Consider the following 27,225-nt stretch of genomic DNA (forward strand, 5'->3'; position numbering starts at 1 on the left):
ATTGGCATCATTTTGATTGGAAAAAATATTCTGACTTGCAGGTGTTTCCATTTAAGAGTGATTCACTCACGCTCAAATAATAATTTTATGGATCTCAAGCTCATTTTACCTGGGGGCCACCGGAGCTACCGTCTGGGTGGGTGTGGGCTAAATTGTGTTTTCCACAAAAAAGTTTGAAAACAGTGGAACATTTTTATTCAAATGTCAAGTTTTTTAGTTTCTTACACTTAGAAAGATCTAGAAATAAAAAAAAAACAAAAAAAAACAGTAAGACCTTATATGAAAATAGAACTATCACTAATAAAGTAATACAAAATCAGCTAAGTCTTGTGAAACATTTACAGTATGATTAAAAACATATGCTAGCTACTTACAAAATGACCAAATAAGAATAAAAGGAGATTCAAAAACAGTCTAACCTTAAATAATAACAATAACACTAATTAGTGGAATTGAATTCCCACAATATTTCTCAATGCACACCCAAAAAAAAAATCATAAACATTGAATCAAAAGAAAAATATCTCATACAATAGTGAACACCATGTATCAATTCAAGTCAGTCTATTTTTCAATTTTTATGTCCAATGATGCAAGAAATCCATATCTGCTGTACAGCTGTAGTTCATTTATATTATTCGGAAAAAAAATAAGTATCCTATACTCAAACTAGGCAAATATGTTACATTTGTGGTTGCTAATCAAAATTACTTACAAAAATATTTAATTAACTGCATTTTTTATGTATTTGTAAGGCATATTGATAAACTCCAACATCATAAATTTTAGGATATATGTAAATGTATATGCAATTATTATATTTCATTCAGAATCTTGATCATTAAATACTCATAAAATCAAAAGCACAACGTTAAAATCAAATAATTGTAATAAATTAAATTTCACATTGACAAAATTTGGTGTTCTCCAATTTGCTACTGCGCCAAATCAACATCGATGTCAATGCTGAAATGCTGCATTCGACTGCTATATTGAAAATGAAAGCATGGTTTAGTAGTAAACACTAAAATACCATTAATCTGGACTACAGAGCGTACCTGATTGAAAGCCCCATGCTCAAATGTAAGAACCAAACTCAAGTTTGTCTTTGTATAAACTGCACCAGATTTTTGGCTGCAGGCTTAAACAAGCCATAATAATGAACTAATTCAAGTCTATTTCTTATATTTTAAGCATGGCGCACACCTTGTGCACACCTCAACCTGGGTAATTTTCAGTTCTGTTCAGTTTTTTGGGAGAACATAGGCCGGGGCCCATACATTTTTAATCCAAAGTATGCATACAGTTCCCAGGAAGACCAAGCTAGACTAGACATGACAGTTTTTTTAGTATTTCTGTTATAGTTTTCTAGTAGGGCAGCACGGCGGCTCAGTGGTTAGCGCGTGTGCGGCACAGTTCTGAGGTCGTGGAAACCTCCTGCGTGGGTTAAAATCCAGCTCCCGGCCTTACTGTGCGGAGTTTGTATGTTCTCCCCGTGCTTGCATGGGTTCCCTCCGGGCACCCCGGTTTCCTCCCACATTCGAAAGACATGCATTTCAGGTGGATTGTCTGGTCCAAATTGTCCCTAGGTGTGAATGAGCGAGCGAGTTGTCTGTCTCTGTGTGCCCTGCAATTGGCTGGCAACCAGTTCAGGGTGTCCCCTGCCCACTGCCCGATGATTGCTGGGATGGGCTCCAGCACCCCTGCGACCCTACTGAGGATAGGCGGTGCAGCTAATGAGATGAGTTTTCTAGTATTTCCATATCAGAATTATTTTAGTATGTCTGTTGTGTTGAGTAGTTTTACGATAGTAGTATTTTTATAGTATTTCTGTCGTAATATATTTTTAGTAGTATTGTTGTATTATAGTATTACTGTGGGGGTATTTTTGTATTTTTTAGAGAGGATGTTTTCACATTGAGTGAGGAGCATTGTGGGAACATCATTCATGGGTTTTTATGATTTAAATTGTTTCTTTTTTTTAGGAAATCAAATTAAATCACAATCATCAATTATATCGAATCGCAATACTTGTACAATTGCAATTATGGGGTATTTTGATACAGTACAATTGAATCGTGACCAAAGCATATTGTCCAAATTCTAATGATCAGGTATGAAGATAGATCTCATTTTTGGGAGGAATTCACTATTTCGAAGTCAAAAGGGGTGACCAATGTGAATTTTATAGATCTTAGGGGAAAATGTTTTGAGGTGGGTGGGGAAGTATTGTGAGATCCCTAATCAGTTTTGTTTGTGCAGGCAGGAGCACTGTATTTGTTTGTGTGTAAAGCATTGATTTTATTTCATTATCACACGCATTTTATTCATTGTACCAGAGACGATTGTTAGAGAATCGAGAAAACAGAAAGCCGTCCTAGAAGATACAGTACCTACAACGCAAAAAAGGGAAATAACTCTTTGGTATATCTGAAGATGAGTCTGCCTTTGGAGGACCTGAAATAAAAACATTGTACATTTTATGTTGGTACAATATTATGTTGATAGTTTTGTATCATGACTGGATGTATTCAGTAATGTTTGTCACTTTCAATGCTTAGTTTGAGCAGAGAAAATGTGAGACTAATTTTAATACCAATTTTCAATAAAGAAATTGGGGTGTGCTTTATACACAAATAAATACGGTATTTTACCCACGCCCTTCACACCATATGTTTTTGTATGTGTGTCAGTGTTAGTGTGTGTGCGTGTGCATGTGTGTTTTGTTTGACATATTTCCATGATCCAATAGATTGAAATGAGACAGCTGAAAGAAAAGATTGTTGTTCTTCCCCACAGTGCGCTCAACACAACGTTGACCTAAACCATCTCTCTATTGAATTGTACATCTTTGAACCCTGGTTGTGCAGTAAAACAAAGTCACCGCTGCACGTCTAGTTATGTTGTTGCCAATGCGATTGCTTTTTAATTCCGAAAGTGCCAAATGGGGGAACCCTTGTCAATGTGCATCATTAGTGCCCATTTTTCGCAGTTAATTACGCTACCCTGGTTTCGGCGTGCTGCCTATTGATGCATCACTTTGCGATCCCACTGAGGCTTATTAGTGGCCTGCTCTCAGCTTGCTCTCAGCCTGCTGGGTCATCTTCAGCCGCAGTAATCTAACATTAGCCACTTCCCTACCATTTACCACATCATTTATAATAGGGTCGCCTGTGGAAATCCTGGAGGATGTGGAATTAATTTAGGAAAACCCGCCGTTCAAAAGAGAATTGACTCTAGGGAGCATGAAAGGAAAGATATACAGTAAGTACAACACTTTATGTAGAATTAAGACATTCATGCGTCGTCTAGTTCATTGAGGCATGTGATGGGGCTCGAACAATGAGGCATGGGAGTGTTCAAAAGGAGATGGGTTCGCCAACACAAGTCCAGTGGCAAGCTGTGGATTTTACACCTAAGCATTCAGCTCCAGTAATAGGTTGTTCTCAATTTGGAAGTGAAATTCTCCATTTTATACTGGAGACTCTGATGGAAGAGATGTGATATTGGCTGACCCAGGCCATAGCCGAGTGCGGTCCGTTCGGGCGAGCCTGCCCCATGGACTGCGCTAGAGTGGGAAGCGGGGAATGCAAAAAAGGCTGCGCAGAGATGCGACACATAAAGCCTGTCTTTTGTAACAAAATCTAAGTTCAAGAAGACTGGTGCATCCTATATGCTGACAAATTTCGATCTAAATTTCAGTGGATACATTTTATCACTGACTAAATTTGCATAAAAATGTGTGCAACAGATCAAAGCATCCTATCCAGCATAATTGCTGTGCACAATTGCATAAATTTAATATGCAACATGAATTTAACCCAGAATGTGGGAGGCGGATCATCAGATTTTATCCACTAGACCTCTAGGGGTACAAATGACACATCAAAAGTCATTAGTTCTTATCTCATTATGACATTATTTTTAGTTACGGTACCAGATGTTAGAGTCAAGAGACTGTTGTTTCACAATTATCAAACACTTGTGCCAAATTATCCTGACCCCTTTTTAAATTACATTTTGGTAGGCCCTTTGGGAAGTCTTGACTTGAAAAGCGCTATATAAATGCAGATCATTTCATTTCATCAGCAAACCTTGTTGGGTCATTGTCATTTTTAGGTTTTTCTGCCATTGTCAATTTCTAAATTTCATTCTACAACCATGCCAAAGTACCGCTACATCGTAGTCTTCAAGATTCACGATGATTACGACTGAGAAAAATAAGAACAAAGACGGGTGGGTAATTAAAATTTTTTTTTAAAAAAGCAGGGAGAGAGTACCTCTGCCCAACAACACCGTACCGACCCAGCCCAAAATTTGGATCGTGTGAGCTTGGGCTTTAAATCTTACCTCTAGGCTGAAAGTGGTTGACGAAAAGGCTTGCTCAATTTTGAGTTGTCCAACCTTTCGTCATGTTTCTCCAAGCTCGCTAGTAGTTTCTCAGACACCAACTTGGAATCTGATTGGCTAAGCCATCAGCTCTCTTGAAGACTGATGTCGGGATTTTTTTGGAAGGCCTCTGGGTAGATTTTTGAACCCTAGCAACAATGAATGGCTTAAATATGATTGGTAAAATGCTTTATTACGGAAACACACATCAGACAACAGCCCAACTAGGAAGCTGACAGACAATTGGGAAAGATTTAAAAAGTGTTGATGGACAAAATATAGTTAACATGATTCAGATATTTTTAGGCCAGCAAAGAAGGCCTAGCACTGCCCTCCACTGCAAAAGCGTGGTACAAAGTAACAGAAAAAATGTACAAAGACAAGAAAAAATGTGAAAGTAAAACAATATAGCCAACAAACTAAGTTTTAGGGCTATGGCAAATAACAAAACAAAAACAGAAAAAAACTATGTGATGACATCACGTCTAAAGTAAGGCAAGCTTTCCGAAGCTTCCCTCACCAGGGAGGAGTCTGTTCACTTCACAATTGCTTATTTTTCATTTGCACACAAGACAGAAAGAGATAAAGAGCATTGTAAAAAAGTAGCTTCGCCCAGCTCTACCAACAAGACATTTTCTTAAAAGTTTTTTGTCCCTTTGCTTCCATGTTTTTGTCTGCCAATAGCAGGACTCCTGCTAATGAAAACATGCTAACATGCTAGCGTACAGAGGCAACTGGGTTCAAAAACCTGTAAGTATCACGTAGATTATGTGTTTGTTCTACGCTGAAGTTAATTGGTTATTTTTATTTGTTAATCATTATTTTTACACTGTGATGAATATACAAGTGTGACTCATTTGTTGTATCAGACTGCGCCAACCACCGCATCGTCATTGTCATTTTAATAATATTCTATACACTGTTATGACTAAGATTCACAACGCAAGTGTATCTTTTGTATCATTCTGCCTTCATAACACATCTAAATACATCAGCACTCTGGAAGTGGATGTTACCCTTAATGTCCCAAGCGAGCTACCAAACCGGCACATTTAGTTTCTCATATTGGTTCCTACCAATATTCCTACAATCATTGGTTTTCTCTCTCTCTCTCTCTCTCTCTCTCTCTCTCTCTCTCTCTCTCTCTCTCTCTCTCTCTCTCTCTCTCTCTCTCTCTCTCTCTTGTTTTCCCTATTCACTGTCCTATCTATTAGCTTAAATACCCCAAAAATGTATGTGATGGACTCTTGAGTGCAGCAACTGTAGGCCATTCATTTTTCTTCACGTTCATCCATAAAGTAAAAATGAACTTGCACATTTTTATTTGCATTTTAGATCTTGCAGCAGTTTGACTTTATTTGTTGCACTTGGTTGTTCAACAGGGGATTATTAAAACACTTCAACACCTTGTTTTTTATATGAGGATTTAATACAAGTATTATACTAGTACTATTACATGTATTTATGAGTTTATATTATGCTTTTTAGGCAAGTGAAAAATGTTTAACATTTTCTTCTTTTTATTATTTTTTTTTTTACGGATTTGTGTGTCGAGGATGGGCAGATCGAGCCATATATCGATATTATTGTTATTCGAGATTCAGAAAGTACTTGGACAGTAACGGCGCAATTTTGCTGAGATCGATACTGTCTTCCCACTTTGAATAACTCATTAAACATGTAGTTAGTCGATTGTAAAAATATACCTGTAAATACATTATAACTTTCAAATTGGATCCAATTGTTTTTACACTTAATTTGGACTGCTGACTTTATTTTCAAAACATTGTTCAATGGAAAGTATTTTAGTTGCCTTCTTGACATACACATATTTTTTGTATTTTAGTTAATTTGCCATTTTTGGGGAGGTCGGACTGCATTGACTTTTGTTCTGAAACAGTTGTTATAGTAGAAGTACACTATTGTTCATGCTGTTCAAGGTTTTTATATTGTATTGCTTACACTATTTGCAATTTTAAATTTTATTTTCAAAATATGTGGAATGGAAGGTATAGTTGTCATGTTGACATTGTTATTATTTGGGTTTTTTGTTACATATTCTGCTTGTTTTTGTTTGACTCTCTTGACTTTTGTTTTGAAACTGTTGTAACATAAATATTTATATTAATTTGTTAAAACAATTACTGCTTGGATTACGGTACGGCGGCCGGGTGGTTAGCCCGCATCCTCTCAGTGCAGAGGTCCAGGGTTCAGTTCCAAACACCGCAGACTACTCGTTTGGAGTTTGCATGTTCCCCCCGTGTCTGCGTGGGTATCCTGCGGGCACAACCAGTTTCTTCCAACATTCCAAAAACAATAATAATAACAATAACATTAGGTTAATTGGATGGTCTAAATCAGGGGTCGGGAACCTTTTTGACTCAAAGAGCCATAAAAGCAAAATATATTAATTTTATTTTGGGAAAGAGTGACACCATATATTATGAGACAAATTTATTAAATTGCCAAACCCGCGTCCCAGACAAAATCTTAGTCTTCAGCACATTTATTTTTGATGATTTGATAAAAATTATGAAAAGAGAATAATGTCAGAGCCTGTGTCCCAAAAATCAACAAACATACCACTTTAAACTTCTCTCTTTCTTGCAATTACTCAAGATCGGTTAAACTCATTTTGACCCTTTTTTTCCATACATATTGGTTTCAAAACCAGATGCATGCAATTATTCTGTAAAAACGTCACAACATTCTACAAACAGGGAGCCTGATGTGCTTACCTTTGGCGCAGACGGCGTAGGGCAAGAGATGGGAGGGAGTGCTTGCCTTTTTTGCATAGCTCCAGCCGTCCCTCACACTCACCCAATCAAATAACTTTGAGTTCTCTTCCGATGTTTTGGTGTATTTACAGTTTTTTCCGTGGATTCATCATAAGGTCTCTGAACAAAGATTATATAGTGAGCTTTTATATAAAGGATTCTTTAGAGTTGTACAGCCAAAATGAGTTTTTTTTTTTTTTTTTTTTTTTGGTGTGACACCTTGACTGTAAATTGTAGTAAAATATGTGCCCTTTATATTCTGCGAAGTACTGCTGTTGGATTCAGTTTTGGTTTGGCTTTGCGTGCATCTGAACAGGATTAATATTTCAAGTTTTGAACGAGATGGAGAAAATTTGCATGCATTCAAAATTGTGCCTGAGCCACAGATACATATATCTGGTCTAAATGGTCCCTAAGTGTGAATGACAAGTGAGTTGTTTGTTTCTGTGTGCCCTGTGACTTGCATTGTAGTTATTTTATAAATGTATTTGAGTGCCTAAAATATGTGTGTTTTTTAAAGTGTTTTTTGTAGATATAAAATATCTCATGGGGGCAATTAATTCATGATCATGACATTTCCAGGCTAAGAGTGTTGGTATCGGATCGTTATCTATCAATGCTATCCTGTATATAATTGTGTTGGATCAATACCAAAATTCGCAGTACTGCTCACAACTATCATCAAGTACAGTAAATCCATCATTCAAATATTGTTTTCGTTTGGCCCAGAGCCTTTGCAAATTTTTCTTAACCTAATGTGGATCTAAACTCAAAAAAGATTGCTGACCACAAGCCATTATCCTGCATCCGATAATTCCAAAGACCAGCCAGCCAATTTAGGAGTAATTCTGTCTAGACTATAAAGGTGTTCATTGGGTGACTGCAGAGATCAAATGTTAACGCAAACATCTCTTCATGAGCTCTAATTATCCTCGGTGTGTGAATGTGGGCATTTCTGATTAAAGGTTAAAACTTATGTTAAGCGCAATGAGGCTCTGCTGATCGTGTTTCAAGAACTGTCGCGCTTTTCACAACGCCCAATTAAAAGCCATCGGCTCAGTTGTCACCCCAAATTTGCATCTTCTGGGCCAGAGATCTAAAACTCACAGCCCCAGTAAATCGAGCAGTAAATCTAAAGTGAGCTTAATAAATTAAATACACCTTTCTCCCTCCATTCCCCCCTCTCCATATATCTCTGTCCTCGCCCTCCCTATATGCCTCTATCTCAAAGTTTTGAAACAAGTTATGTTTTAAAACGCAAAAGCCACTGAGAAAGAATCCTACACTGATTTCCCCAAATGAGATGTTAAGTATTGCATACCTGTCAACCTCCACGGCTCCATGCCCGTACAAGCTGTCGTATTTTCCCCGGACAAAATAATCGTACACCATATATATATATATATATATATATATATATATATATATATATATATATATATATATATATATTTTTTTTTTTTTATTTTTTTTTTTTTCAGAATGATGCATGATGGGAAATCCCCAGGCGGCAGACGCATGCACACAGGAGCATCAAACCCCTCGCTTCATTTGCAACGATAAAAAACGATACCGAGATAGAGGCTTCCGCGGCGAACTCCTTTGACTTGATTGATTTGCCGTTTATACCGGATGGGACTCATCATTGACAAATTTGCGTTTTTCCGTACAGATTTCCTTGTACATCGTACACGTCTTAAAATGCATAATAAACATACTTCCTACGACAAAAACGTAGAGGTTGACAGGTATGAGTATTGTGAATTTAATAGCACTCTTATTTCTGTTATTACGGTAGGTCTACATTGTGTGACGTGTGTCATTGTAGATGGCTGCCGTGTTAGATTGAATGAAAGCCGTGTTCACGTTTGCGTAATTTTGGTAAATACATGTGCCAAAAGGCTGACTGACAAAGTAACGCACCGCTTTACACCACCAGTAACGGTAACGACGTTGTTATTTATAATGGCATTATCTAAATTGGCGTCATTTAGAAATTATAAATGTGTTTTTCCCAAAACTGATCATTTAACAAAAACGTTCAGCATTGCAATGGCATACTAGCTGCAGGATAGAAGTTTCTGTGAAGCAAGTGGGTCTTGAAGAAGATGGATGCTTTAGGGCACAGGTGTCAAACAGGCGGCCCGCGGGCCAGATCAGGCCCGCTAAGGGATTGAATCCGGCCCGCGCGACAACACTCAGAGAGGCGCAAGAGAAAAACAAGCTGCAGGTTGAAATGTGTCCACTTGATGTTGCCAAAGAGAGGTGCCTCGAGCAAAGACACTGTACTTGTATTTCTTTTTTTTTCCCTCTCACTCTCTCTCTCTCTCTCTCTCTTTTCCACCCCTTTTCTCCCACTCTCTGTCTCTGTCTCTTTCTCTCTCTCTGTCTTTTTAACTCATTTTGCTCTGTCTTCTTTTTTTCCTTTTTCTCTCTTTTCTCTTTCTTTCTTCCTACCCATCACACTTTCTTTTCTCTTTTCTCTCCATCTGTATTTCTATTTCTCTTTGGATTTCTTTCCTCCTCTACCTTTCTTTTACCCCCTCTCTCACAACTTTTTATCTCTTGTTTCTCACGCTCTCTCCCTCTCTTTTTCTTTCTTTGTTCCGCCCTCTCTCTTCTTTTCCCTCCCTCTTTCTCTTATTTCTTTATCTCTCTTTTTATTTCTCTTTAATCTACTTGTCCGGCCCCCGACAGAATGTTTGTTCTATCGCGTGGCCCCCGAGTTAAAATGAGTTTGACACCCCTGCTTTAGGGGATTAGTCTGCGTGGAAGTAGAATGATCACTCCCACGGCCTGAGAGAAAAAAAAGACTTCGGTACATGGCAAAAGTGGCACGCACTATGAATTCTCAATCCGCCATGGACTTGTACGTCTCCTCACCAGTGTTGGGCACGTTACTTATGAAAAGTACCGTATTTTCACACCTAAAAGCGTTTATTTTTTTCAAAAGCTGACCAAGCGCCTTAAAATACAGTGCGCCTTATATATGGATCAATATTGAGTCGCAAGGTCTCGCAACTAAGGCAAGCAGCCACCGACTAGAAGTAGTAGCAGTGTATGCTGGGATATGGTGTTTCCTTTACCTAACCAATGTGTCAATCATCATTTGAATCAGTCACTATTGGCTAAAGTTATTCGCAGGTAAAGAAGGTGGGTCCTTTTTAACTTTTACAGGCTTGCATAGGCTAAAGCGGGGCAAAACAAAGCCTGCAATTGGTGTTTGGTTGCTCTACGGCATGGAGAAAACCTTTTTTACTAGTCTGTATTTTTAAACAGGAATTATGGGGCTAAACAGACAGCTAGCAACAAGCAACGTCTATCGACTCAGATGCTTCTCAGCGGAGTTTTTCTTTTATTTATTTGTCGTCGTTTCTTTTCTTTTTATTGCGTATTTTGGAATATGTGGCTGTTGATATATGTAAAATGGCAAACTTTACAGTAAAATTAACAAGACATATTTATTTGGTAGCTGTGTTCTTCTGAATCAAACCCTAGCGAAATAGTATCACCCAATCTATAATTATAATATATCGACTTAAATATAAAGCCTACAACATCTGTAAGCTAACTGGTTGTGGTTATTGTTGTAGAATGGTCCATAAAATAAAAATAATAATAAAGATTTGATGTAGGAATTGCTCATTAGCAAAACATGTCAAATAAAAAAATGCACTTGATTTATCCCAAGTTTGTTTGTTCTGCCTGTTGTTGCAAGATCTTTATTCCCACTGTTTATATTCAGATCAATATGTTGTTTTCAGAGTGCTGATTGTGTTTTCTTTCTCCGCCTTCCTCCCACAGGACACTGAGATTTTAAATACAGCCGTCCTGACCGGGAAGACTGTTGCTGTCCCTGTGAAGGTAGTAACCATCGGCACAGACACCTCAGTTCATGATGTTTCTGAAGCAGTGCAATGCTCCTCCACAGATGAAGATGTGGTCAAGGTTAGTGACTTCCCCCAAAAAACAACACACAATGTTTGACCGTTTTACTAACTTAGTTTCACACATTTGACATTTTGGTGCATACTTGGTTCAGAAGGTTGCTATATAGGTAGTATAAAATCTTTCTAAAAGTGATTATATTTTTAGGCCCATATGAATGAGCACTTATCCTTTAGTATTCAACTAGACCAAGTGTGGATGCATTTGGTACATGGATAAGTATTTCCTCCACACAAAAAAGAACAGTAATATTACTGCATATCATTTTAATTTATCCAATGCCATAATGTTTAAATACCTTTTCAGAAGCATTGTCCCTGAGTTCCAAGAGTAAAAATATGTTGTTGTTTTTTTTCTTTTATTTAAAACAATTAAAAAAAGGGTTTGGGGCTGCTCATTGGTAAGTATCAAACCCCTAAAATTCATTTTAGTGTGATAAAGGACCATTAGATGGCAGTAGTGGCTTTGATCAGATATTTGCCCACACATCGTTAAAAACCAACCTTCTACTGTTGCTTCCTGTATCCAGTGAAGGAGTGTGTGTAGGCGGCCCATATGGCAAAGAGGCGTAGTGAAACAGCCTAGTGATAAAGGAGAATATATGGACAAATTGTTATAAGCAGTTAATCTTTCAACCTAGCATATTCCTTTAAAAAAAGATGACGAAGTTTCACCGTTTCATGCATGTCTGCAGGAAAGCGATCGCCAAAGGCAGAGTAATTGCCATGGTGACCGAGATGTGTGATCACTTCATCCAAGAAATAGGCGCTGATAAGTTTAAGCATCGTTCAGGCATCAGTTCAGTGCTCTTCAAATGAAATGCTATTGTATTTGTTATCATTTTTCTCTAGAGTTGTTGTTAGCCACCAGTCGGACTTTGGCTTATGCATGCATGCTTCCACTGCAGAGCAAACTATCTACAGATCAGTTGTCTTAATTCCTGCACACATTTTTTTGACATTCAATCCATCCGTCCCCAAAGTCGATTGGCTAGCGCTAAGCTATGTGTAAATAATTGTATTTACTTTTTTACTTATTTTACTACAAAGAGCAAGCAAAATGTCAGGCCGATGTAAGGTTAGATTGGGCTACTTGGGGTGATAGGTGGTCATGAGCTGCAGTACCTAATTTGACTGCCAGAGGTGTTAGCAACCCCAACAAGCAGATAACACAAAAAGCAGATGTTTATCAATTTTGTTGGTATTTATTGGGGGCGCCTTACCATTAAACCTAGCTATAGACACTCGCACAGGTCTACAGTACAACTGTGAAAATGTTCACGAAAATCAGTTCAGCTGTTTCAGAGCCTATAAGTCACACACACACACACACACACACACACACACACACACACACACACGCGTTAGGATTTATGTAGTAGGTTCAGATGTAGATTCCATTTACATTAGATAGATATACGAGTGTGACTCATTTGTTGTATTTTATAGACAACTATCAGCCATACATGCCATGCGTTCCCTTTGACTGTTGATAAAAATGCTTTAAATACAAAGCTTCATATTGATCCGATACTTGCGTACCTGGTAATGGTACCTGCCAAAAACGGTACTGTACTCGCCCATCCATATTTTTTTTTTCGTACAAAATAGGAATAAGAAATTACTTATACTACTTATCAGGGCCTTGTCTGGTAGTTTCAGCCTTTATTGTTTGGTATCAATAATCTTTATTCATTTTACCAATGCTGCATGGTTTAGGGGATTTCAAGGTATTTATTCTTAAATTGTAAGAGTTTCTATGAAGGGATTAATTTTTTTTTGTCATATTGGTATCCCTAGCTTGCATCGTACTCATGTGAGGGCTGCTATCGGCTTGAAAGAAAGGACTCAAACATCATTACCAATAGTCAAATACAGTTTCATTTTCAATGTTTTTGTTTGATACAGTTGTAAGAAAAATGGAAAAATGTGCCAAATGGTGACTCACAGTTCAACAATTTCAATCTTAAATGAGCATACAAGATACAAGGACACTGCAATTTATCTCTATCAAAGTCAGCTCCAAAAGCGTGAAAAAACAATTTCTTTTGACAAGAACCCACAAGGATGGAATAAATAAGATGAATAAACCTGATTTGACACCAATATGTTGGCGATGCTATGATATCTATGTTTAGCAATCTGGTATAAATTCTTCTAAAAATCTAAACAAACATCAGGGAAGCGCATACAAGAGTGTTTGATATTCCTTTCAAAGCTGCCACCGAGTTGAATTCATCTCATATTTTTAGCGGGTCCCTCAAACGTGGGTCACGAGAAACAAGACACGATGCAATTGGGCTTTAAACCAGAAACTTGTGTTTCACATTCCCACAACACTTTAATAATTAAAATTAGAATTTAAAATTGTCTTATTGTCATTGATGACAATATAATGAATGATCATTGTTAACAATGGGTTTAGACATGGCACTTCAGGATACATATATAATAGGAAAAGAATCCATCAGGATAAATATGCAAAAATATTAACAACATAGTGCTTAAAGACTCGCCTAAGTTGTAAGTGGACCAAAAAAATTGTCCAGTGAAAAGTACAGTAAAATTTAGCAGCAACATTTCCAAATAAAGAAAAAAAGATATAAATGACCATCGTTCTGCACAGCACCTATTTTTCAATACAACAAGAAAAGCGTACATTTTTCAGTCTTGGGCGCTTGTTTAGGGTGGTGATGGCCCTGGTGTAGCTCGAATTAGTCCTTATTTTAGGGGACTTGGACCATCTACAAGAGGACAAAAGTCTAAGAGATGATAACTGAGGCGAAAAGAGTCATTTATAGTGTTAGAATGTCATTATTAACTGTTAGGGTCTCGTATGCCTCCTTCCACCAGAGGGTGCCAAACAGTTTTGGAAAACAGTGTGTCCAATCACCATTATCCTGTCAGGATGAATAGGCAAAACTATTTATAGTTAGTGCTTGTAGGCTGGTTATAAATGCATTTTTTCTTTGTAATAATGCTGCAATAAAAACTAGTGCTCCATTGAGGTATTGCAACCCGGCAATGGACTGGGCGGACAGACGTGTCGATTGCTCTGTATGGTTTTCCTGTCCGCTGCTGTGCTCCAAGTTGTGTTTTGACGGATTTTTACTCAGGCAGAGCAACGATCTTAAACCTGACCCAAGCCCGAGCAGAACCCGAAATTTAGGTTGGGTCAGGTCTAAAATATCAATCATTACATTCAGGTTTGGGTTAGGCTAGACTACTCTCTAGCAGTTTTTTTTTGTAAATTATCTACCAGTCATTATTTTGCGTTTATTTTTCTTTGTGGAGAATCCGCAATGGATTTTATCCATCTCTTGCGCAGCCCAGGCAGCATCTGTGCACTCGTCGGCGCACACAGCAGGGTGCTGGCCGCGGCAATGTCCGACCCACAGAAGAGGGTGACCTGCGAGGGGACGGAGTTGGACAAAATCACCCCTTCTCTTTCCGAGTCTTCACAAATAAAATGTACAATTTCAGGTTTGCTTTGGGCTTTTTCCTTTGAATCAAGTTAATTTAAGGGATGGGTCGAGCGCCAGGCTTTAATACCCGTGTGGTCGGGTCGGGCTGGACTTTTTAGCCACAATCTTACTTTTGCACTGAGGGAGGTGGTTGAGGAGTTACAGTTTGCACACCGCTGTCCAAAAAAACCCCACAAAAAACTATACCTTTAGACGTTGATGAGGCAAATCAAGTCCAAATAAAGCCCTTTAAAAATCTGTGAAGAGCCAAATCAAAAATAAAGTGGATATTTGATCACTCTGATCTGCTTCGTCATGCCCAATATGGGAATTTCGATTGCTAAAGGGAGTTCCGCAGGGAAATTAAACTGTCTGCAAAGATGTATCAAAGGAAAAAGTAGCAGCGCCTCTTATGGGATCTTGGGTGGGAGCGTATGTCTGGCACGCTCGTTGCTCTCGGTGAATGGAAACACGTAGTGACATTAAACCTGAATAATGAATCACTTGCGCGCATAAAATGATGCGCTCGCTCGTGGCCTTGCGATGATAGTGAATTCAAAAACGGAAAGGTCACCCAAGGTCACATTCTCTTTCCTTTTAACCTCTGTACGGTTTTGTCTTGCCTTCACAAATTTTGTCTGACGTGAAGATAATAATAATGTCCTGGCCTCGTTATTTTGCACGAATGTTCTTCTTTCCGAATTTATGGTTTTGGCAGCTCAAGGATCGTGCGTATAAAGTGCGGCATCCGGCCTGTCCCTCGCAACTACAGCCTTATATCTAAAGGACAAGTGTGATGGTATTCTGGCGCTTCTGTCGAGTGCCTCAAACATGTCATATTTTACTTCCCATCATTCACGGCTTGTTTTCTTCAATATTTCATATGGTAAGATTAGTTGGATAAAGCTGCACAGGGCATATATACACTGCGTACAGTTACAGTTGCCAAATCAACCCTCTAATAATATTTGATCCCACAGTATGTCATCTCTTTAATCCGCACTTGGAATTTTTGTTTACCGTTGTGGTTCGTGGGATAGCCTGAATGCTCCATAAATAATCTGTACGACGAGTGGGTAATTTTGGTCTTATTGTGCACATGAACTCCTAAAAAAATCAAAACAATGCTATATTTACTCCGAGCCACGTTATAATATTCCATCAGCTGACAAAAAGATGCCAAGGTTTTATGTTCCTCATTATAATACATTTAGATTGTTTATGTCATAGTAGCAGAAGTTAGTCATCTGTATCCTCTCTACCTCTTCGTAATGTATGCGAGGCATTGGAGAGCTCTGCCAAGATCAGGATGTCTCAAGATGTCTTGGGGCTGTTGTGTTTTATTATACTGTACCTACTAATGTTTACAGCTAAGATAAAACCACTTGATAAGCATTAGTGATATACAGTATGTTCTTAGCCAAGGTATGTCAGCCATACAGTTTTGGAGCACTTGTATTGTATTTAAACGTGACACATTTTCACACAATGAAGACTCCTACAATAATATGCATTTGCACTTTATAAACTATTAATACATCAGTTTTAAGGCGCTAAAAATATATTGTTATTTTAGCCGTTTTTATTGTTAACAAAGTAAGTATTGATTGATTGAGTGGTTGATTTATTGGTTGACTGATTGATGGGTGGATTGATAATCTAGAGTTTGAGTTTATCAGTGCTTTATTTAGACATGTTTACTGGAGCTGTATAATGTTTTTGTAATTATAAAACATGGTTCTCTAACATGGTGCCCGTGGGCCCCAGTTAGGCTATTTAGCGCCAGTAATATAACCTGAGTATCAGACGACAGGTTCTGAAAAAAGCTCTCCATTGAAGGGTCATTGTGATTTTCGAGCACCGTAAAATTCGGACTATAAGGTGCACCTGATTATAAGCCACACAAAGTATGTTTTTAAAGTAAAAAACAGTTTGTACATACATAAGCGAGACATGAATATAAGTGGCATGTGCCATCATTGAAAAATAAGATATTTAAAAAGAAAGATGGAATACAGAAAGAGATTTAATAAAACACAGTATCTTAACCCCTTTACGTTTCGACAGCCCTCGCGTGGGCCGCCGGACTTTTGATAAACAAATACGTGTCTGTACAATGTCATCAGTCACTGAAATATGTCGTATCGCATTGCATTGGGAGGCTTATACTTCTGGTTGGAAAAAAATGTTGAAATTGAACAGTTTCAGGAATAGAGAGCTTGTGAACAGGCCTAACAAACAGGGTTTATCAAAACTATTTTTTTATTAATATAAGTTATACTGTAAGCAGTTCTCACGTCTGACTTTTTTTTCAACATATTGTGATTATTAGAAGTTTGTGTCAACCACTAAAATAGGCTTGGTCAACCACCAAAACATCGTATCAGTTAGAAATCAAATTTACTCGAATGACTTCTCACTGGTGAACTATTTTGCGGGTGTTCTTAGTGGGCTAACCGGTGTCAACCGGCACCAGGTAGGAGAGCCCAGCTCTACCATAATATCAGCAAGTTAATTAATGGATGTTGTTAGCTTTACAGTTCAATCGATGTAATCATGAATTGGGTAGAAAAATGTCACTTGGATTTGATTATTTGTTAATTTTCTTTTGCAAAACAGAACACGTCGCTCAAAGTGCCATAAAGCCAAGTGATATTTGCTCTTGAGCAGTTCCTTTGATCCTTTCCCGCAGACCAGACATGCAGTTAATGCATTGAAGTGAGCAATGTTGTTGGTGCAGACTTGTCTGAGTGGTTAATTGCTTCTGTCAAGGCAAAGACAGCATTAGCCCACCTTCATGCTGTCTGGTCCCGTTGTTTCATATCTGCCATGGATCGTCTCTGTCTGGTGAGTTGGTAATTTCCTGGGCTGGATCCAGAGACAGGCCTAATACTCCCTGTAAGTATTCTCCCGTTAGCTGCCTAATGTGTCTGATTAATGTGCCAGCGGATCCTCCCGGACATTTACGCTTCTTTGTGAAATGGAATGACTGAGACTGTCTCATTCACATTCTGCTTAAAGGATGAGTTAAAGGTAACACGGGCAGCACATATTTGTATATTCATAGCCTGATTTGAGGCTAGCCAGCATGAAGCTAGTTACATGTAGTGTGTGGACAACCGACAGGTTTTTCACTTTGATTCTATATGCAGGAAAAGATTGGACAAAAACAAAACAAGCCATCATGCTTTATTTCAATGTGGTTGACATTTTATTACCTTTTCTCAAAATATTCCTCTCTTTGATACAGAAACTAAATATATCCTGTGACGGTATGGCTTTTCTAATCCGTGAAACAAATTTTTTTGTTTTGTTTATCCCTGAATAGTGCACATTAATCACAACAATATTTTGGTCACTGCTATGCTTCAAAAACAGCATTCATGTGATTTGACTATAGAACATTTCCTTACAGGTGTATTTGTAAATATATATATATATATATATATATATATATATATATATATATATATATATATATATATATATATATATATATATATATATATATATATATATATATATATATATATATATATATATATATATATATATATATATATATATATATATGTATATATGTATATGTATAACTTTGTATCTGTCTGGATTAATACAAATTCTAAACACATAAAAACACATGATATTGTTTTGTGATGATTATGGATTGGTCATGCAACTCTCATGTCAACCATGGTATGAGTCTGTTTACAACAGAAAGCGGAACTGAAAGAGATGTGGGAAACCAGAAGCAGCATTTTTTTGTTACATTTTTTGGCTACAATCTAAAAAATTAGATAGATTTATGTAGGACACATCTTAATGAGATGACATCCATATTTAGCCTTTTGCTGTTTTCTAAACACATTAAATTATTTATTAAAGAAAAAACTCGACTTAACACCCCTCCCGCCCAAAACTAAACTTTGCAAGCGGACAACACAGTAATTATGAAGAATCTGGCAATTGCTGTCTAATGTTCTACCTGCCAGAATTTAATGCAAAATTGACCAGAAGTGCCCATTTAGAAATGCATCCATCAATGTTGCCTTTAGCTACTTGGCTGCCGCCCCAATCATTTTTCTTTGTGACTTTTCATCACTTTTGGAGCTCTAATGTTGCTTCGGTGCCATATATTCTTTCCCACAGGGGACACTAACCATTCAAATTGATTACTTTTTGGTTTCCAGTTTGAGATACATTAAAAAATAGTGCTGAAATCTGGGATTCATAAATAATGATAGCCTCTGTGCAGAGTTTGCATGTTCTCCCTCCCAAAGAGAGAAAGAGGGCCTGACTGAGTACCTTGCAGGAAATTATCTAATTGAAATAAGAGATCATTGACCTTATCATATCTCATTGAAGTGTGGCTGAATTTCTTTTCAAAGAAATGTGTGGCTCAATTCCCAAGGAGAGTCACAGAAAAGACGTAATTAGGTGTGCGGTACAATAACTCTCAGCAGCCTGGGTACAGTAAGTGCAACAGCGGAACAATGAGTCATGATAAGAAGCAGAGCCCCTTTGACGTCTTTATCAGTTCAGACAGTCTCTCAGGCTGGGAGCGTCCAATCTTCTCCATGACTGGGCTGTAGCCAAGGGAGAGTTGCTCCCTTTGTAGAAAAGTTCAAAAGCTTTATCGAATAACTCTTTTTCCATATTGGATTGCCTGGCTGGGTGGCATACGGAACGTGTGAAGATGAATAATTTTGTGTGTGTTCCTTGCCATAACTGCCATCAGGTCCACGGTGTGCTTGTGTAAGCAAAAAGTCTACAGGTTTGGGTCTCAGGAATCCAGGAATAACAATCGTTGGATTTAAAAATAGGAATCTTGTTGAAAATAAAATCTCATCTCATCTCATCTCATTAGCTGCACCGCTTATCCTCAGTAGGGTCGCGGGGGTGCTGGAAGCCCATCCCAGCAATCATCGGGCAGTGGGCAGGGGACACCCAGAACTGGTTGCTAGCCAATCACAGGGCTCACAGGGACAGACAACTCGCTCGCTCATTCACACCTAGGGACAATTTGGACCGGCCAATCCACCTGAAATTAAAATATTTGCACCAAATGGGAAGTCAATTCAATTGAGGAAAATTCAATTGTCTATATTAATTGTATTAATTCAGTCTTTTTTAAAACAATGTATAAGTACATGGACATCCATCCATCCATTATCTGCACAGCTTATCCTTAGTAGGGTCGCGGAGGTGCTGGAGCCCATCCCAGCTATCTTCGGGAAGTGGGTAGGGGACACCCTGAACAGGTTGCCAGCCAGTCGCAGGGGACACAAAGACCTACAACTCACTTGCTCATTTATACCTAGTGACAATTTGGACCGGCCAATTAATCTGACATGCATGTTTTTAGAATGTGGAAGGAAACCGGAGTGCCCGGAGGAAACGCACGTAAGCACGGGGAGAACATGCAAACTCCACACAGGAAGGTTTGAGCCCATGATCTCAGAACTGTACCGCACATGCGCTAACAACTGCGCTGCCGTGCTGCCCGTACTTGGAGTTGACAGTTATATAAAACTTTATATTTTGTTGGAATCCCTCGAGAAAAATGCATCTTAAGTTATGGCTCATTAAAGGTTGCCAAAGGCACAGTTTTCACAGATCGCATTTTTTTTTTTTTTTTGTTACTCTACTGTGTAAAAAGCCTTTTACCAATGCGGATCACGGTTATATTTTGAATTTAATTTTCCATGTTTTGTCACTTGATACTGATGACAAAATTGGATCACAGTGACCAATGTGTATAATTGTCACTGTTATGAGACCAGATCCAGAATAAAGGCGTAACAGTCCATAACTACCCATATTTTTTTTTCAAACTACTACTGTTTACAAGAATGTAATCTGCAATCATAAATTGTATAAATTGTAAATGCAGTAAAAATATTTTTTTACTTATGTGCATCATGTTTCCATCTTAATTTCAAAAGACCAGCACATTTTGTAAAAAAGAATGTGTGCTGGATGGGTGGATCCCTCAACCATTAGGGTTGTAGTGGCACCATTTCTTGTGGTGTGTCCTGGGGAAGTACAACGTGGTTGCACCCTATTATTCCTGGCACACAAATGTTTCCACCTGCTTTGAACCGGGGATGTTTTTTTTATTTTGTTTTTTTTTTAATTGGAAAAATCAACACATGTGAAACGGGCTTTAAATGCACCAATGACAACTTATTCATTCATTCAATTATTGTCTAACTTATCATTCCGAGGATCACGGGGTGCTAGTGCCCCATCCGAGCCGACCTTAGCCATTGTGGAGGAGACACGCTCGTTTCCAACCAATCACTGCTTTAGTCATCCATCCATCCATTATCTGCACCGTAGGGTCGCAGGGTGATGGAGCCCATCCCAGCTATCTTCGGGCAGTGGGCAGGGGACACCGTGAACTGGTTGCCAGCCTGCCGCAGGGCACAGAGAAACAGAAACGCAAAATCTATTTTAGCTTATGAAAAGATATGTAAACAAGCACTTTCCTGATTGCCACGCCAGAGGTGAAAGATTACATCAAGCAAAGTCCTGCTCTCGATCCTTTCAAATAATGCAATTGATTTCCTTAGGCAAAAGTTGAGCGGCCTGAGCAATGTTTCTCCTGTAGTACAGTGTTCTAGTCCAGTGTTTTTCAACCAGTGTGCCGGGGCACACTAGTGTGCCTTCAGACCTTGTCTAGTGTGCCATTGGAATTTTACCAATTTTATATTTCCAAAAAATCAGGCTATTATTCAGTATTTTTGCTTTCTTCAGACAAGGAACTGTGATAGTCATCCATCTCAGTAGGTGGCAGTAGATATTTACATACTTTTTATATACTAATTATCTGCTCATGAGGTAGCACAGTACATTTACTAACTTAATTTGTTTAACAATTCTGCTTCAGATTGCACTGTAAAAAATAAAAACATAAATAAAGCACATCATTCTTTTTTATTTTATGTATTTTTTTCTTCTTTTTATACATTAATGACCTGATTATGAGGTGGGACAGTAAAATATATTTGACATAACTTCATTTTCAAACATTTCCGACGAGAGGGTTGAAAAACACTGCTCTAGTCAACTGTGGGACCCCTTTTAAGGTTAAACTTCTTAATAGATTTACAATTAGCTTATGGACTGCCCTTTTTGTAATATAATAATGTCAAACCACCACAGTCCTCTGCGTTAGTGAATTTTTACAGCAATTGTTCTGTAGCTCATTAGTGCCCAGAATACTTTTAAGGCCTTTATTTTGAAAACCTACCGCCTAGGAATCCAACGGACATGTATAAGAAGAAAAATACAACTTAGAACACCCTGTGCAATTACAATTACTTTTTCATGAACATAGAGTTTTGGGGGTGTAGAGTGTCAGGCTGGTTAAAAAGGTAAAAAAAAAAAAAATCATTTCACTTTAAGTAATTTCGGCTCATCTGACACTGTTCAGGAGTGCCACTTCCTGTGTGTGAACATCACATTAAATTTTATGGTTAGCAAAAACTAAAACATGTCCAGTTTTATTCACGTGTTTCCAAGAAAGTACACATTCACATACCCGTACAGAATAAGAAGAAGCATGACACCTATTAGACGAAGATGAATTCTATTCAACACTGTTTAATTCCACCCTACACTTTATGGATTAAATGTTGTCATTGTTGCATTTGATTCAATGCAGCTATAATGAGAACTAATATCTGTTGATGATAAAAAGTTTTTGCATTTGGTGGTAAAATAATTGTTCAACATAACCACTGTAGGCCCCACGGCGGTGCAGTGGTTAGCGCGTGTGCGGCACAGTTGTGAGGTTATGAGATCAAACCTTCCTGTGTGGAGTTTGCATGTTCTCCCCGTGCTTGTGTGGCACACCGGTTTCCTCCCACATTCCAAAAACATGCATGTTAGGTTAATTGGCCGGTCCAAATTGTCCCTAGGTGTGAATGAGCGAGTGAGTTGTCTGTCTCTGTGTGCCCCGTGACTGGCTGGCAACCAGTTCAGGGTGTCCCCTGCCCACTGCCCGAAGAAAGCTGGGATGGGCTCCATTACCCCCGCGACCCTACTGAGGATAAGGGGTGCGGATAATGGATGAATGGATGGATAACCACTGTACAACATACTTAGACCGTGCTAAAACACAGCCTCCACAGACTCCACCACTATGCCGCAAGTGACAATAACCAAGCCAAAGAGAAGCGGGTGGTGGGGGTAGAGATCGACTGTGCTAGGAATCAAATGGACTGAACCATTTCAAGGCAGTGGAGTACTATTATTTAATTTTGCGTTTTTCATCATATTTAAGACTATTCTGTCGTTTAAAAAGGAAAATAGTTTTTAAAATGCTATAATTTTGGGGGGGTGCTTGGGTTAATTTTGGAGGAGCTCGAGCACCCCCAAAAACGGGCTGGTTACGCCCATGATGTGTAAATATTGTTCAAGTAACGAGCAGATGTTGTAAACCGCAAGCCAACGACCACCTTTTTGTTTCCTAGTCACTGAGAGATACACAGAAGTCTTTCCAAAGTGTCTATATAAGTGAATGTTTATATAAAGTAGCATGCAGTAAGGGACCAGACAACTTATTCAAGTTATTTAAGGTCGCCATTTGATAGGATCGATGAGGTTGATGAAGTGCCAGAAAACAAGCGATCGCTACTTTTACCTCCTTGATTAATTACCTCTAAAAGGGGGCATTTTCCTTTTTCTTACCTTAGGCTATAAGGGGAAAACAAGATAGAGTTCAAAAATTCTAAAGAGTTGCGAATTTCCATAGCAAAACTGGACGGGATGCTCTTTTTGCAAAACAATTATGAACATATGGCTTTGAGTTGCTAATTTATCAGGGAGATTATTCTTCTCCTTTTACCACTTCCCATCTGTTGGTACCTCTTTGAGGAGTAAGCACAACTTTAAAAAGAACTCTGTTTTTTTCTGGAGATTCAAAGATGTCCTTACTGCTTTTATATATATATATATATATATATATATATATATATATATATATATATATATATATATATATGTATTACTAAGAGTAGAGCAGATAGAAGACCTTTCATCTTGTTCAAAGTAAGTCATCACTCCTCAGGAGTGTGAAGCTTACGATCAACTTGAAGCGCGGAATGACCAACCACGGTACTCAGATCACTCTTAAAGATGAACTTTATACCGCCACTCTACTTCTACCATCATCTTCTTCGTCTACAGGTGTCGGAAAGGTGTGACTACGTTTTTGTGAATGGCAAAGAGATGAAGGGCAAAGTGAAGATGGTGGTGAACTTTACCTACTCCTACCTGAGCGCTCAGTTGGAGCTTGACGTGTGGATCCCTCGACTTCCTCTCCAAATCGAAGTGTCGGACACGGAGCTGAGCCAGATCAAAGGGTGGCGTGTGCCTGTTATGGCCAGCAGTCCCAGGTAAAATGCTTCAAGATGTCATTTATTCACTGGCAACCGTGTAACATTCATGTTGGCTTTCTCGGTCAAAATTTCAACAGACCAAAAGGAAATCAAATGATGAATATCAACGGACGTTTTTTCTAAGTAAAACCAAACTCTGAAAACATCTAAGATGTGAGGAAATAGTACATGGTTTTGAGTACATCCCTTACATTTCTGCAGATTTCATTATAGTATTTAGTAGAACAACACTGAAGAAACATCCCTTTGACATAATGAAAGGTAGTCCGTCCAAAGCTATTATAGCAGTGTACATTTATTTTAACACTCAAAAAACTCAAAATATAGGCGTCAAAAAAATTAAGCACTTTGCAAAAAAAAAAGTGCGTACACCCTAAAGTGAAAGCTCCTGAACTGTCTGAGTACTTCCAGGCTTAACCCCCACCTTTTCATTGTCTGCAGCAATGCAGACAGCACTTCTCGATAGGAGCTATCTTAGATCTTAGGGCCCGGTCACACAGACATTTGCGGCTGAATGACGGCCAGAAATGTCTGCCCTAGAGGCGGACGCAATTGGACGTATTGAGCTCGCCGTTGAATCGTTATGGAGCTGTGCTTGACTCGAGTTCGGGAATTTGCGCGCGGGTAGCAACGTGATTTACTTTTACCCTGGTTAATTCTTCAGAGCGCGGGTACAATTCCTTAAACGAGCGTAGAGAGGCTCGAACACGACCAGAAATATCCAGACGTGAAGCAGATGCCGCCAGGACGCTATTGGACGTTTTGAGCCCGCAATATACACGAGATAGAGCTGTGCTTTACTCGCGGTCGCAAATTTTCACGTGGTTGGGCGCGTTCAAAACTTTTGAGCAGCTCAAAAGTTTGAGCACGTGTTTAAAACGCGTGCCGCACACGTGGTCAACACGAGTTAATGACGCAGAAATGACGTGCTATGGTCGCGGCCAGGGCGCAGTTACACTTGGGTAGGACGGGGAATTTCAGCGGGTAATCGTGGGTGGAGCATGGTAATAGCATGTTCTGTGCCTGTATCGCGGTGTTATTACGTGAAATTAGCGTGTTACGCGTGTGACAGTCAAACGCCTTTCTCTGCGTATAAACAGCGCAAATGCCGAGCGTGCTCGTGACGTCAAAGGGGTGAACATCCCCCTCAGCGTAGTTTCTCTTAATTTCGAATAAATCATTTGGTGCATCTGTTATGGTAGCAGTAAGGCTGTGAAGCTAGGACCATAACTTTGCCTTTTGGCTGAGATTAAGAATCCCAGCTATTATGCCTTAATACACATTTTGATTCTGATCGATATTGAATAATGAGTAAATCCTCACTAAATCCTTCAGCCCCACCCCCTCTCCATCATCATGACAACTTGGTCTTAATCCATTTTAATATCTTGACATTTCTTAACTCGATAGTAAAATAAGAATGATGCCATAGCTTGTAAGCTTGTTCCTCACGAGACTGTGATTTGTACCATCATGTTCTTCTACAGCCCGGTTCCAAAATTAGCGTTCCCCCGCTACTTCAACCATGTTTACATCATCCTATCTCACAATGAAGTAAGGAATGCAATGACGAATATACAATCAAAACCTCCTCATCATTCATTTGTTGGAAATGTAGTACAGATTAAACCGTTCCGTCATTGTTATTATTGTGAACGTAAATTGACGGTAGACCCCCCCCCCCCCTCGCGTGAACGCGCATTCTCCTGCGCTCCCAACGAATGCGAACGTATTCTATATAAAACACTTATTAAAACTATAAAGCGAGCTAATTATAATAATTGGGAGATCCTAGTCTATATAACGCGTTTATTTAAACCAAAAATTGCGATCTTATTTTACAAAATGCGTTTGTTAACATGGAAGGAAAAGTCACGTGAGGGTGTAGGGCGGTTTGGTTGGTTGTTGTTGGTCTAAACACTGAAATGACGCGCAAATGACGCGATGAGAGGAAGGGGAACAGTCGCCGGCGTCTTTTTTCCGGCCACACCACAGGTCAAAAGCGGGTTGGCCATTTTTGCGCATTTTCCATTGCGGGTAAACACGGGCGAAAAAAAATCCCAAAATTTTAGCCGTCATTCAGCCGCAAATGTCTGTGTGACCGGGCCCTTAGATATCATTTGGATGTGACGCTGTTCACGTTCACTCAGCTTCTTAAGACACAAGCCTTTTGTGAGTACATTTTTTAAAACACAGGGGGATCTTGCCCACTGTGCTGCAGCTCAACTTCAGGGTTTGGAGCTCAGTAGCCTAGATGGTAGTGTGCCCGCTTTGAGACTGGGAGGTCGCTGGTTCGCGCCTCGGCCGAGACATGCCTAATTGGTATAATGGCGGCGCCCTCTGTTGGCTGCGGCTGCATCGACTCGCTACAACGGGTCAGGTGTATCGACATTTCGTTCTGTGTACACTGTTACAAAGAATGACAATACAAAGGAAATTATTAATTATTATAAATTATTGTAACCTTGAGCAGCCTTATAGAGTGCTGCAATTCATTTGTTAAAGGTTCCCAGGGAGTCCCTTACCATGGTGTGCCATATTGGGAGTTTCATTGACCAGTATGACAGAGTGTACTTCAAATTGAACACACCTGCTCCCCATTCATACCTGGGACCTAGTAACAGTAACAAGTCACATGGTATTTTGGAGGGAAAATGACAATCAGTGCTTTGTTTGGACATATAGGGGTAAAGTGCCTTTGGGGCGTACTCACTTTTGTAGCCAGGGGTTTATATATTGATGGCTATATTTTGATTTTTTTTTCTTTTAAGGGAAAAAATATTACCTGCTATATACGATTTACACACACTTCTTTTCATTGTGTCAAAGCAATTTTTTCAGTGTGGTTCTATTCAACATAATAATGTTATCCGTGCAGAAATGTGAGGGCTGTAATCACTTTTGTGACATACTGGATATATATTTCATCTGTATATTCAAAATGTTTTTTAAGATAATGCAGTTTAAGACAGCACGTCCTGCCGTTGTCATTCTGGGCAGTGATGTCATCAAGGAACACCAACACACCCTAGCAAGCCAGTTGCAATAATGTTTTACATGTTACTTAGTCGGGTAGGTTACGAGTGTTTAAAGTTTTGGCAGTTTTTTGTGAAGAATGCTTTGTAGTTGGCAGGTAGATGCAGTAATGGTACAACAAAGGAGGGTAGCAAAATAGATAGATAGATAGATAGATAGATAGATAGATAGATAGATAGATAGATAGATACTTTATTCATCCCCG

The 27,225-nt window shown here is 38.9% G+C and overlaps 1 protein-coding gene across 1 annotated transcript in view; it reads left to right on the forward strand.

Annotated features, from left to right (window-relative positions):
• LOC148365053 (transmembrane protein 132C) overlaps positions 1 to 27,225 on the forward strand; it is a 323,103-nt gene that overhangs the window by 258,085 nt on the left and 37,793 nt on the right. Inside the window, exons 7-8 of the mRNA XM_088335454.1 lie at positions 10,971 to 11,114; positions 23,773 to 23,981. Of these exons, the coding sequence (XP_088191580.1) occupies positions 10,971 to 11,114; positions 23,773 to 23,981 (353 nt within the window). The remainder of the gene's footprint in view (positions 1 to 10,970; positions 11,115 to 23,772; positions 23,982 to 27,225) is intronic.

Source organism: Urocampus carinirostris, chromosome 5, assembly GCF_059441175.1.
Source record: "Urocampus carinirostris isolate Australia breed hairy pipefish chromosome 5, RoL_Ucar_1.0, whole genome shotgun sequence".
Taxonomy (NCBI): domain Eukaryota; kingdom Metazoa; phylum Chordata; class Actinopteri; order Syngnathiformes; family Syngnathidae; genus Urocampus; species Urocampus carinirostris.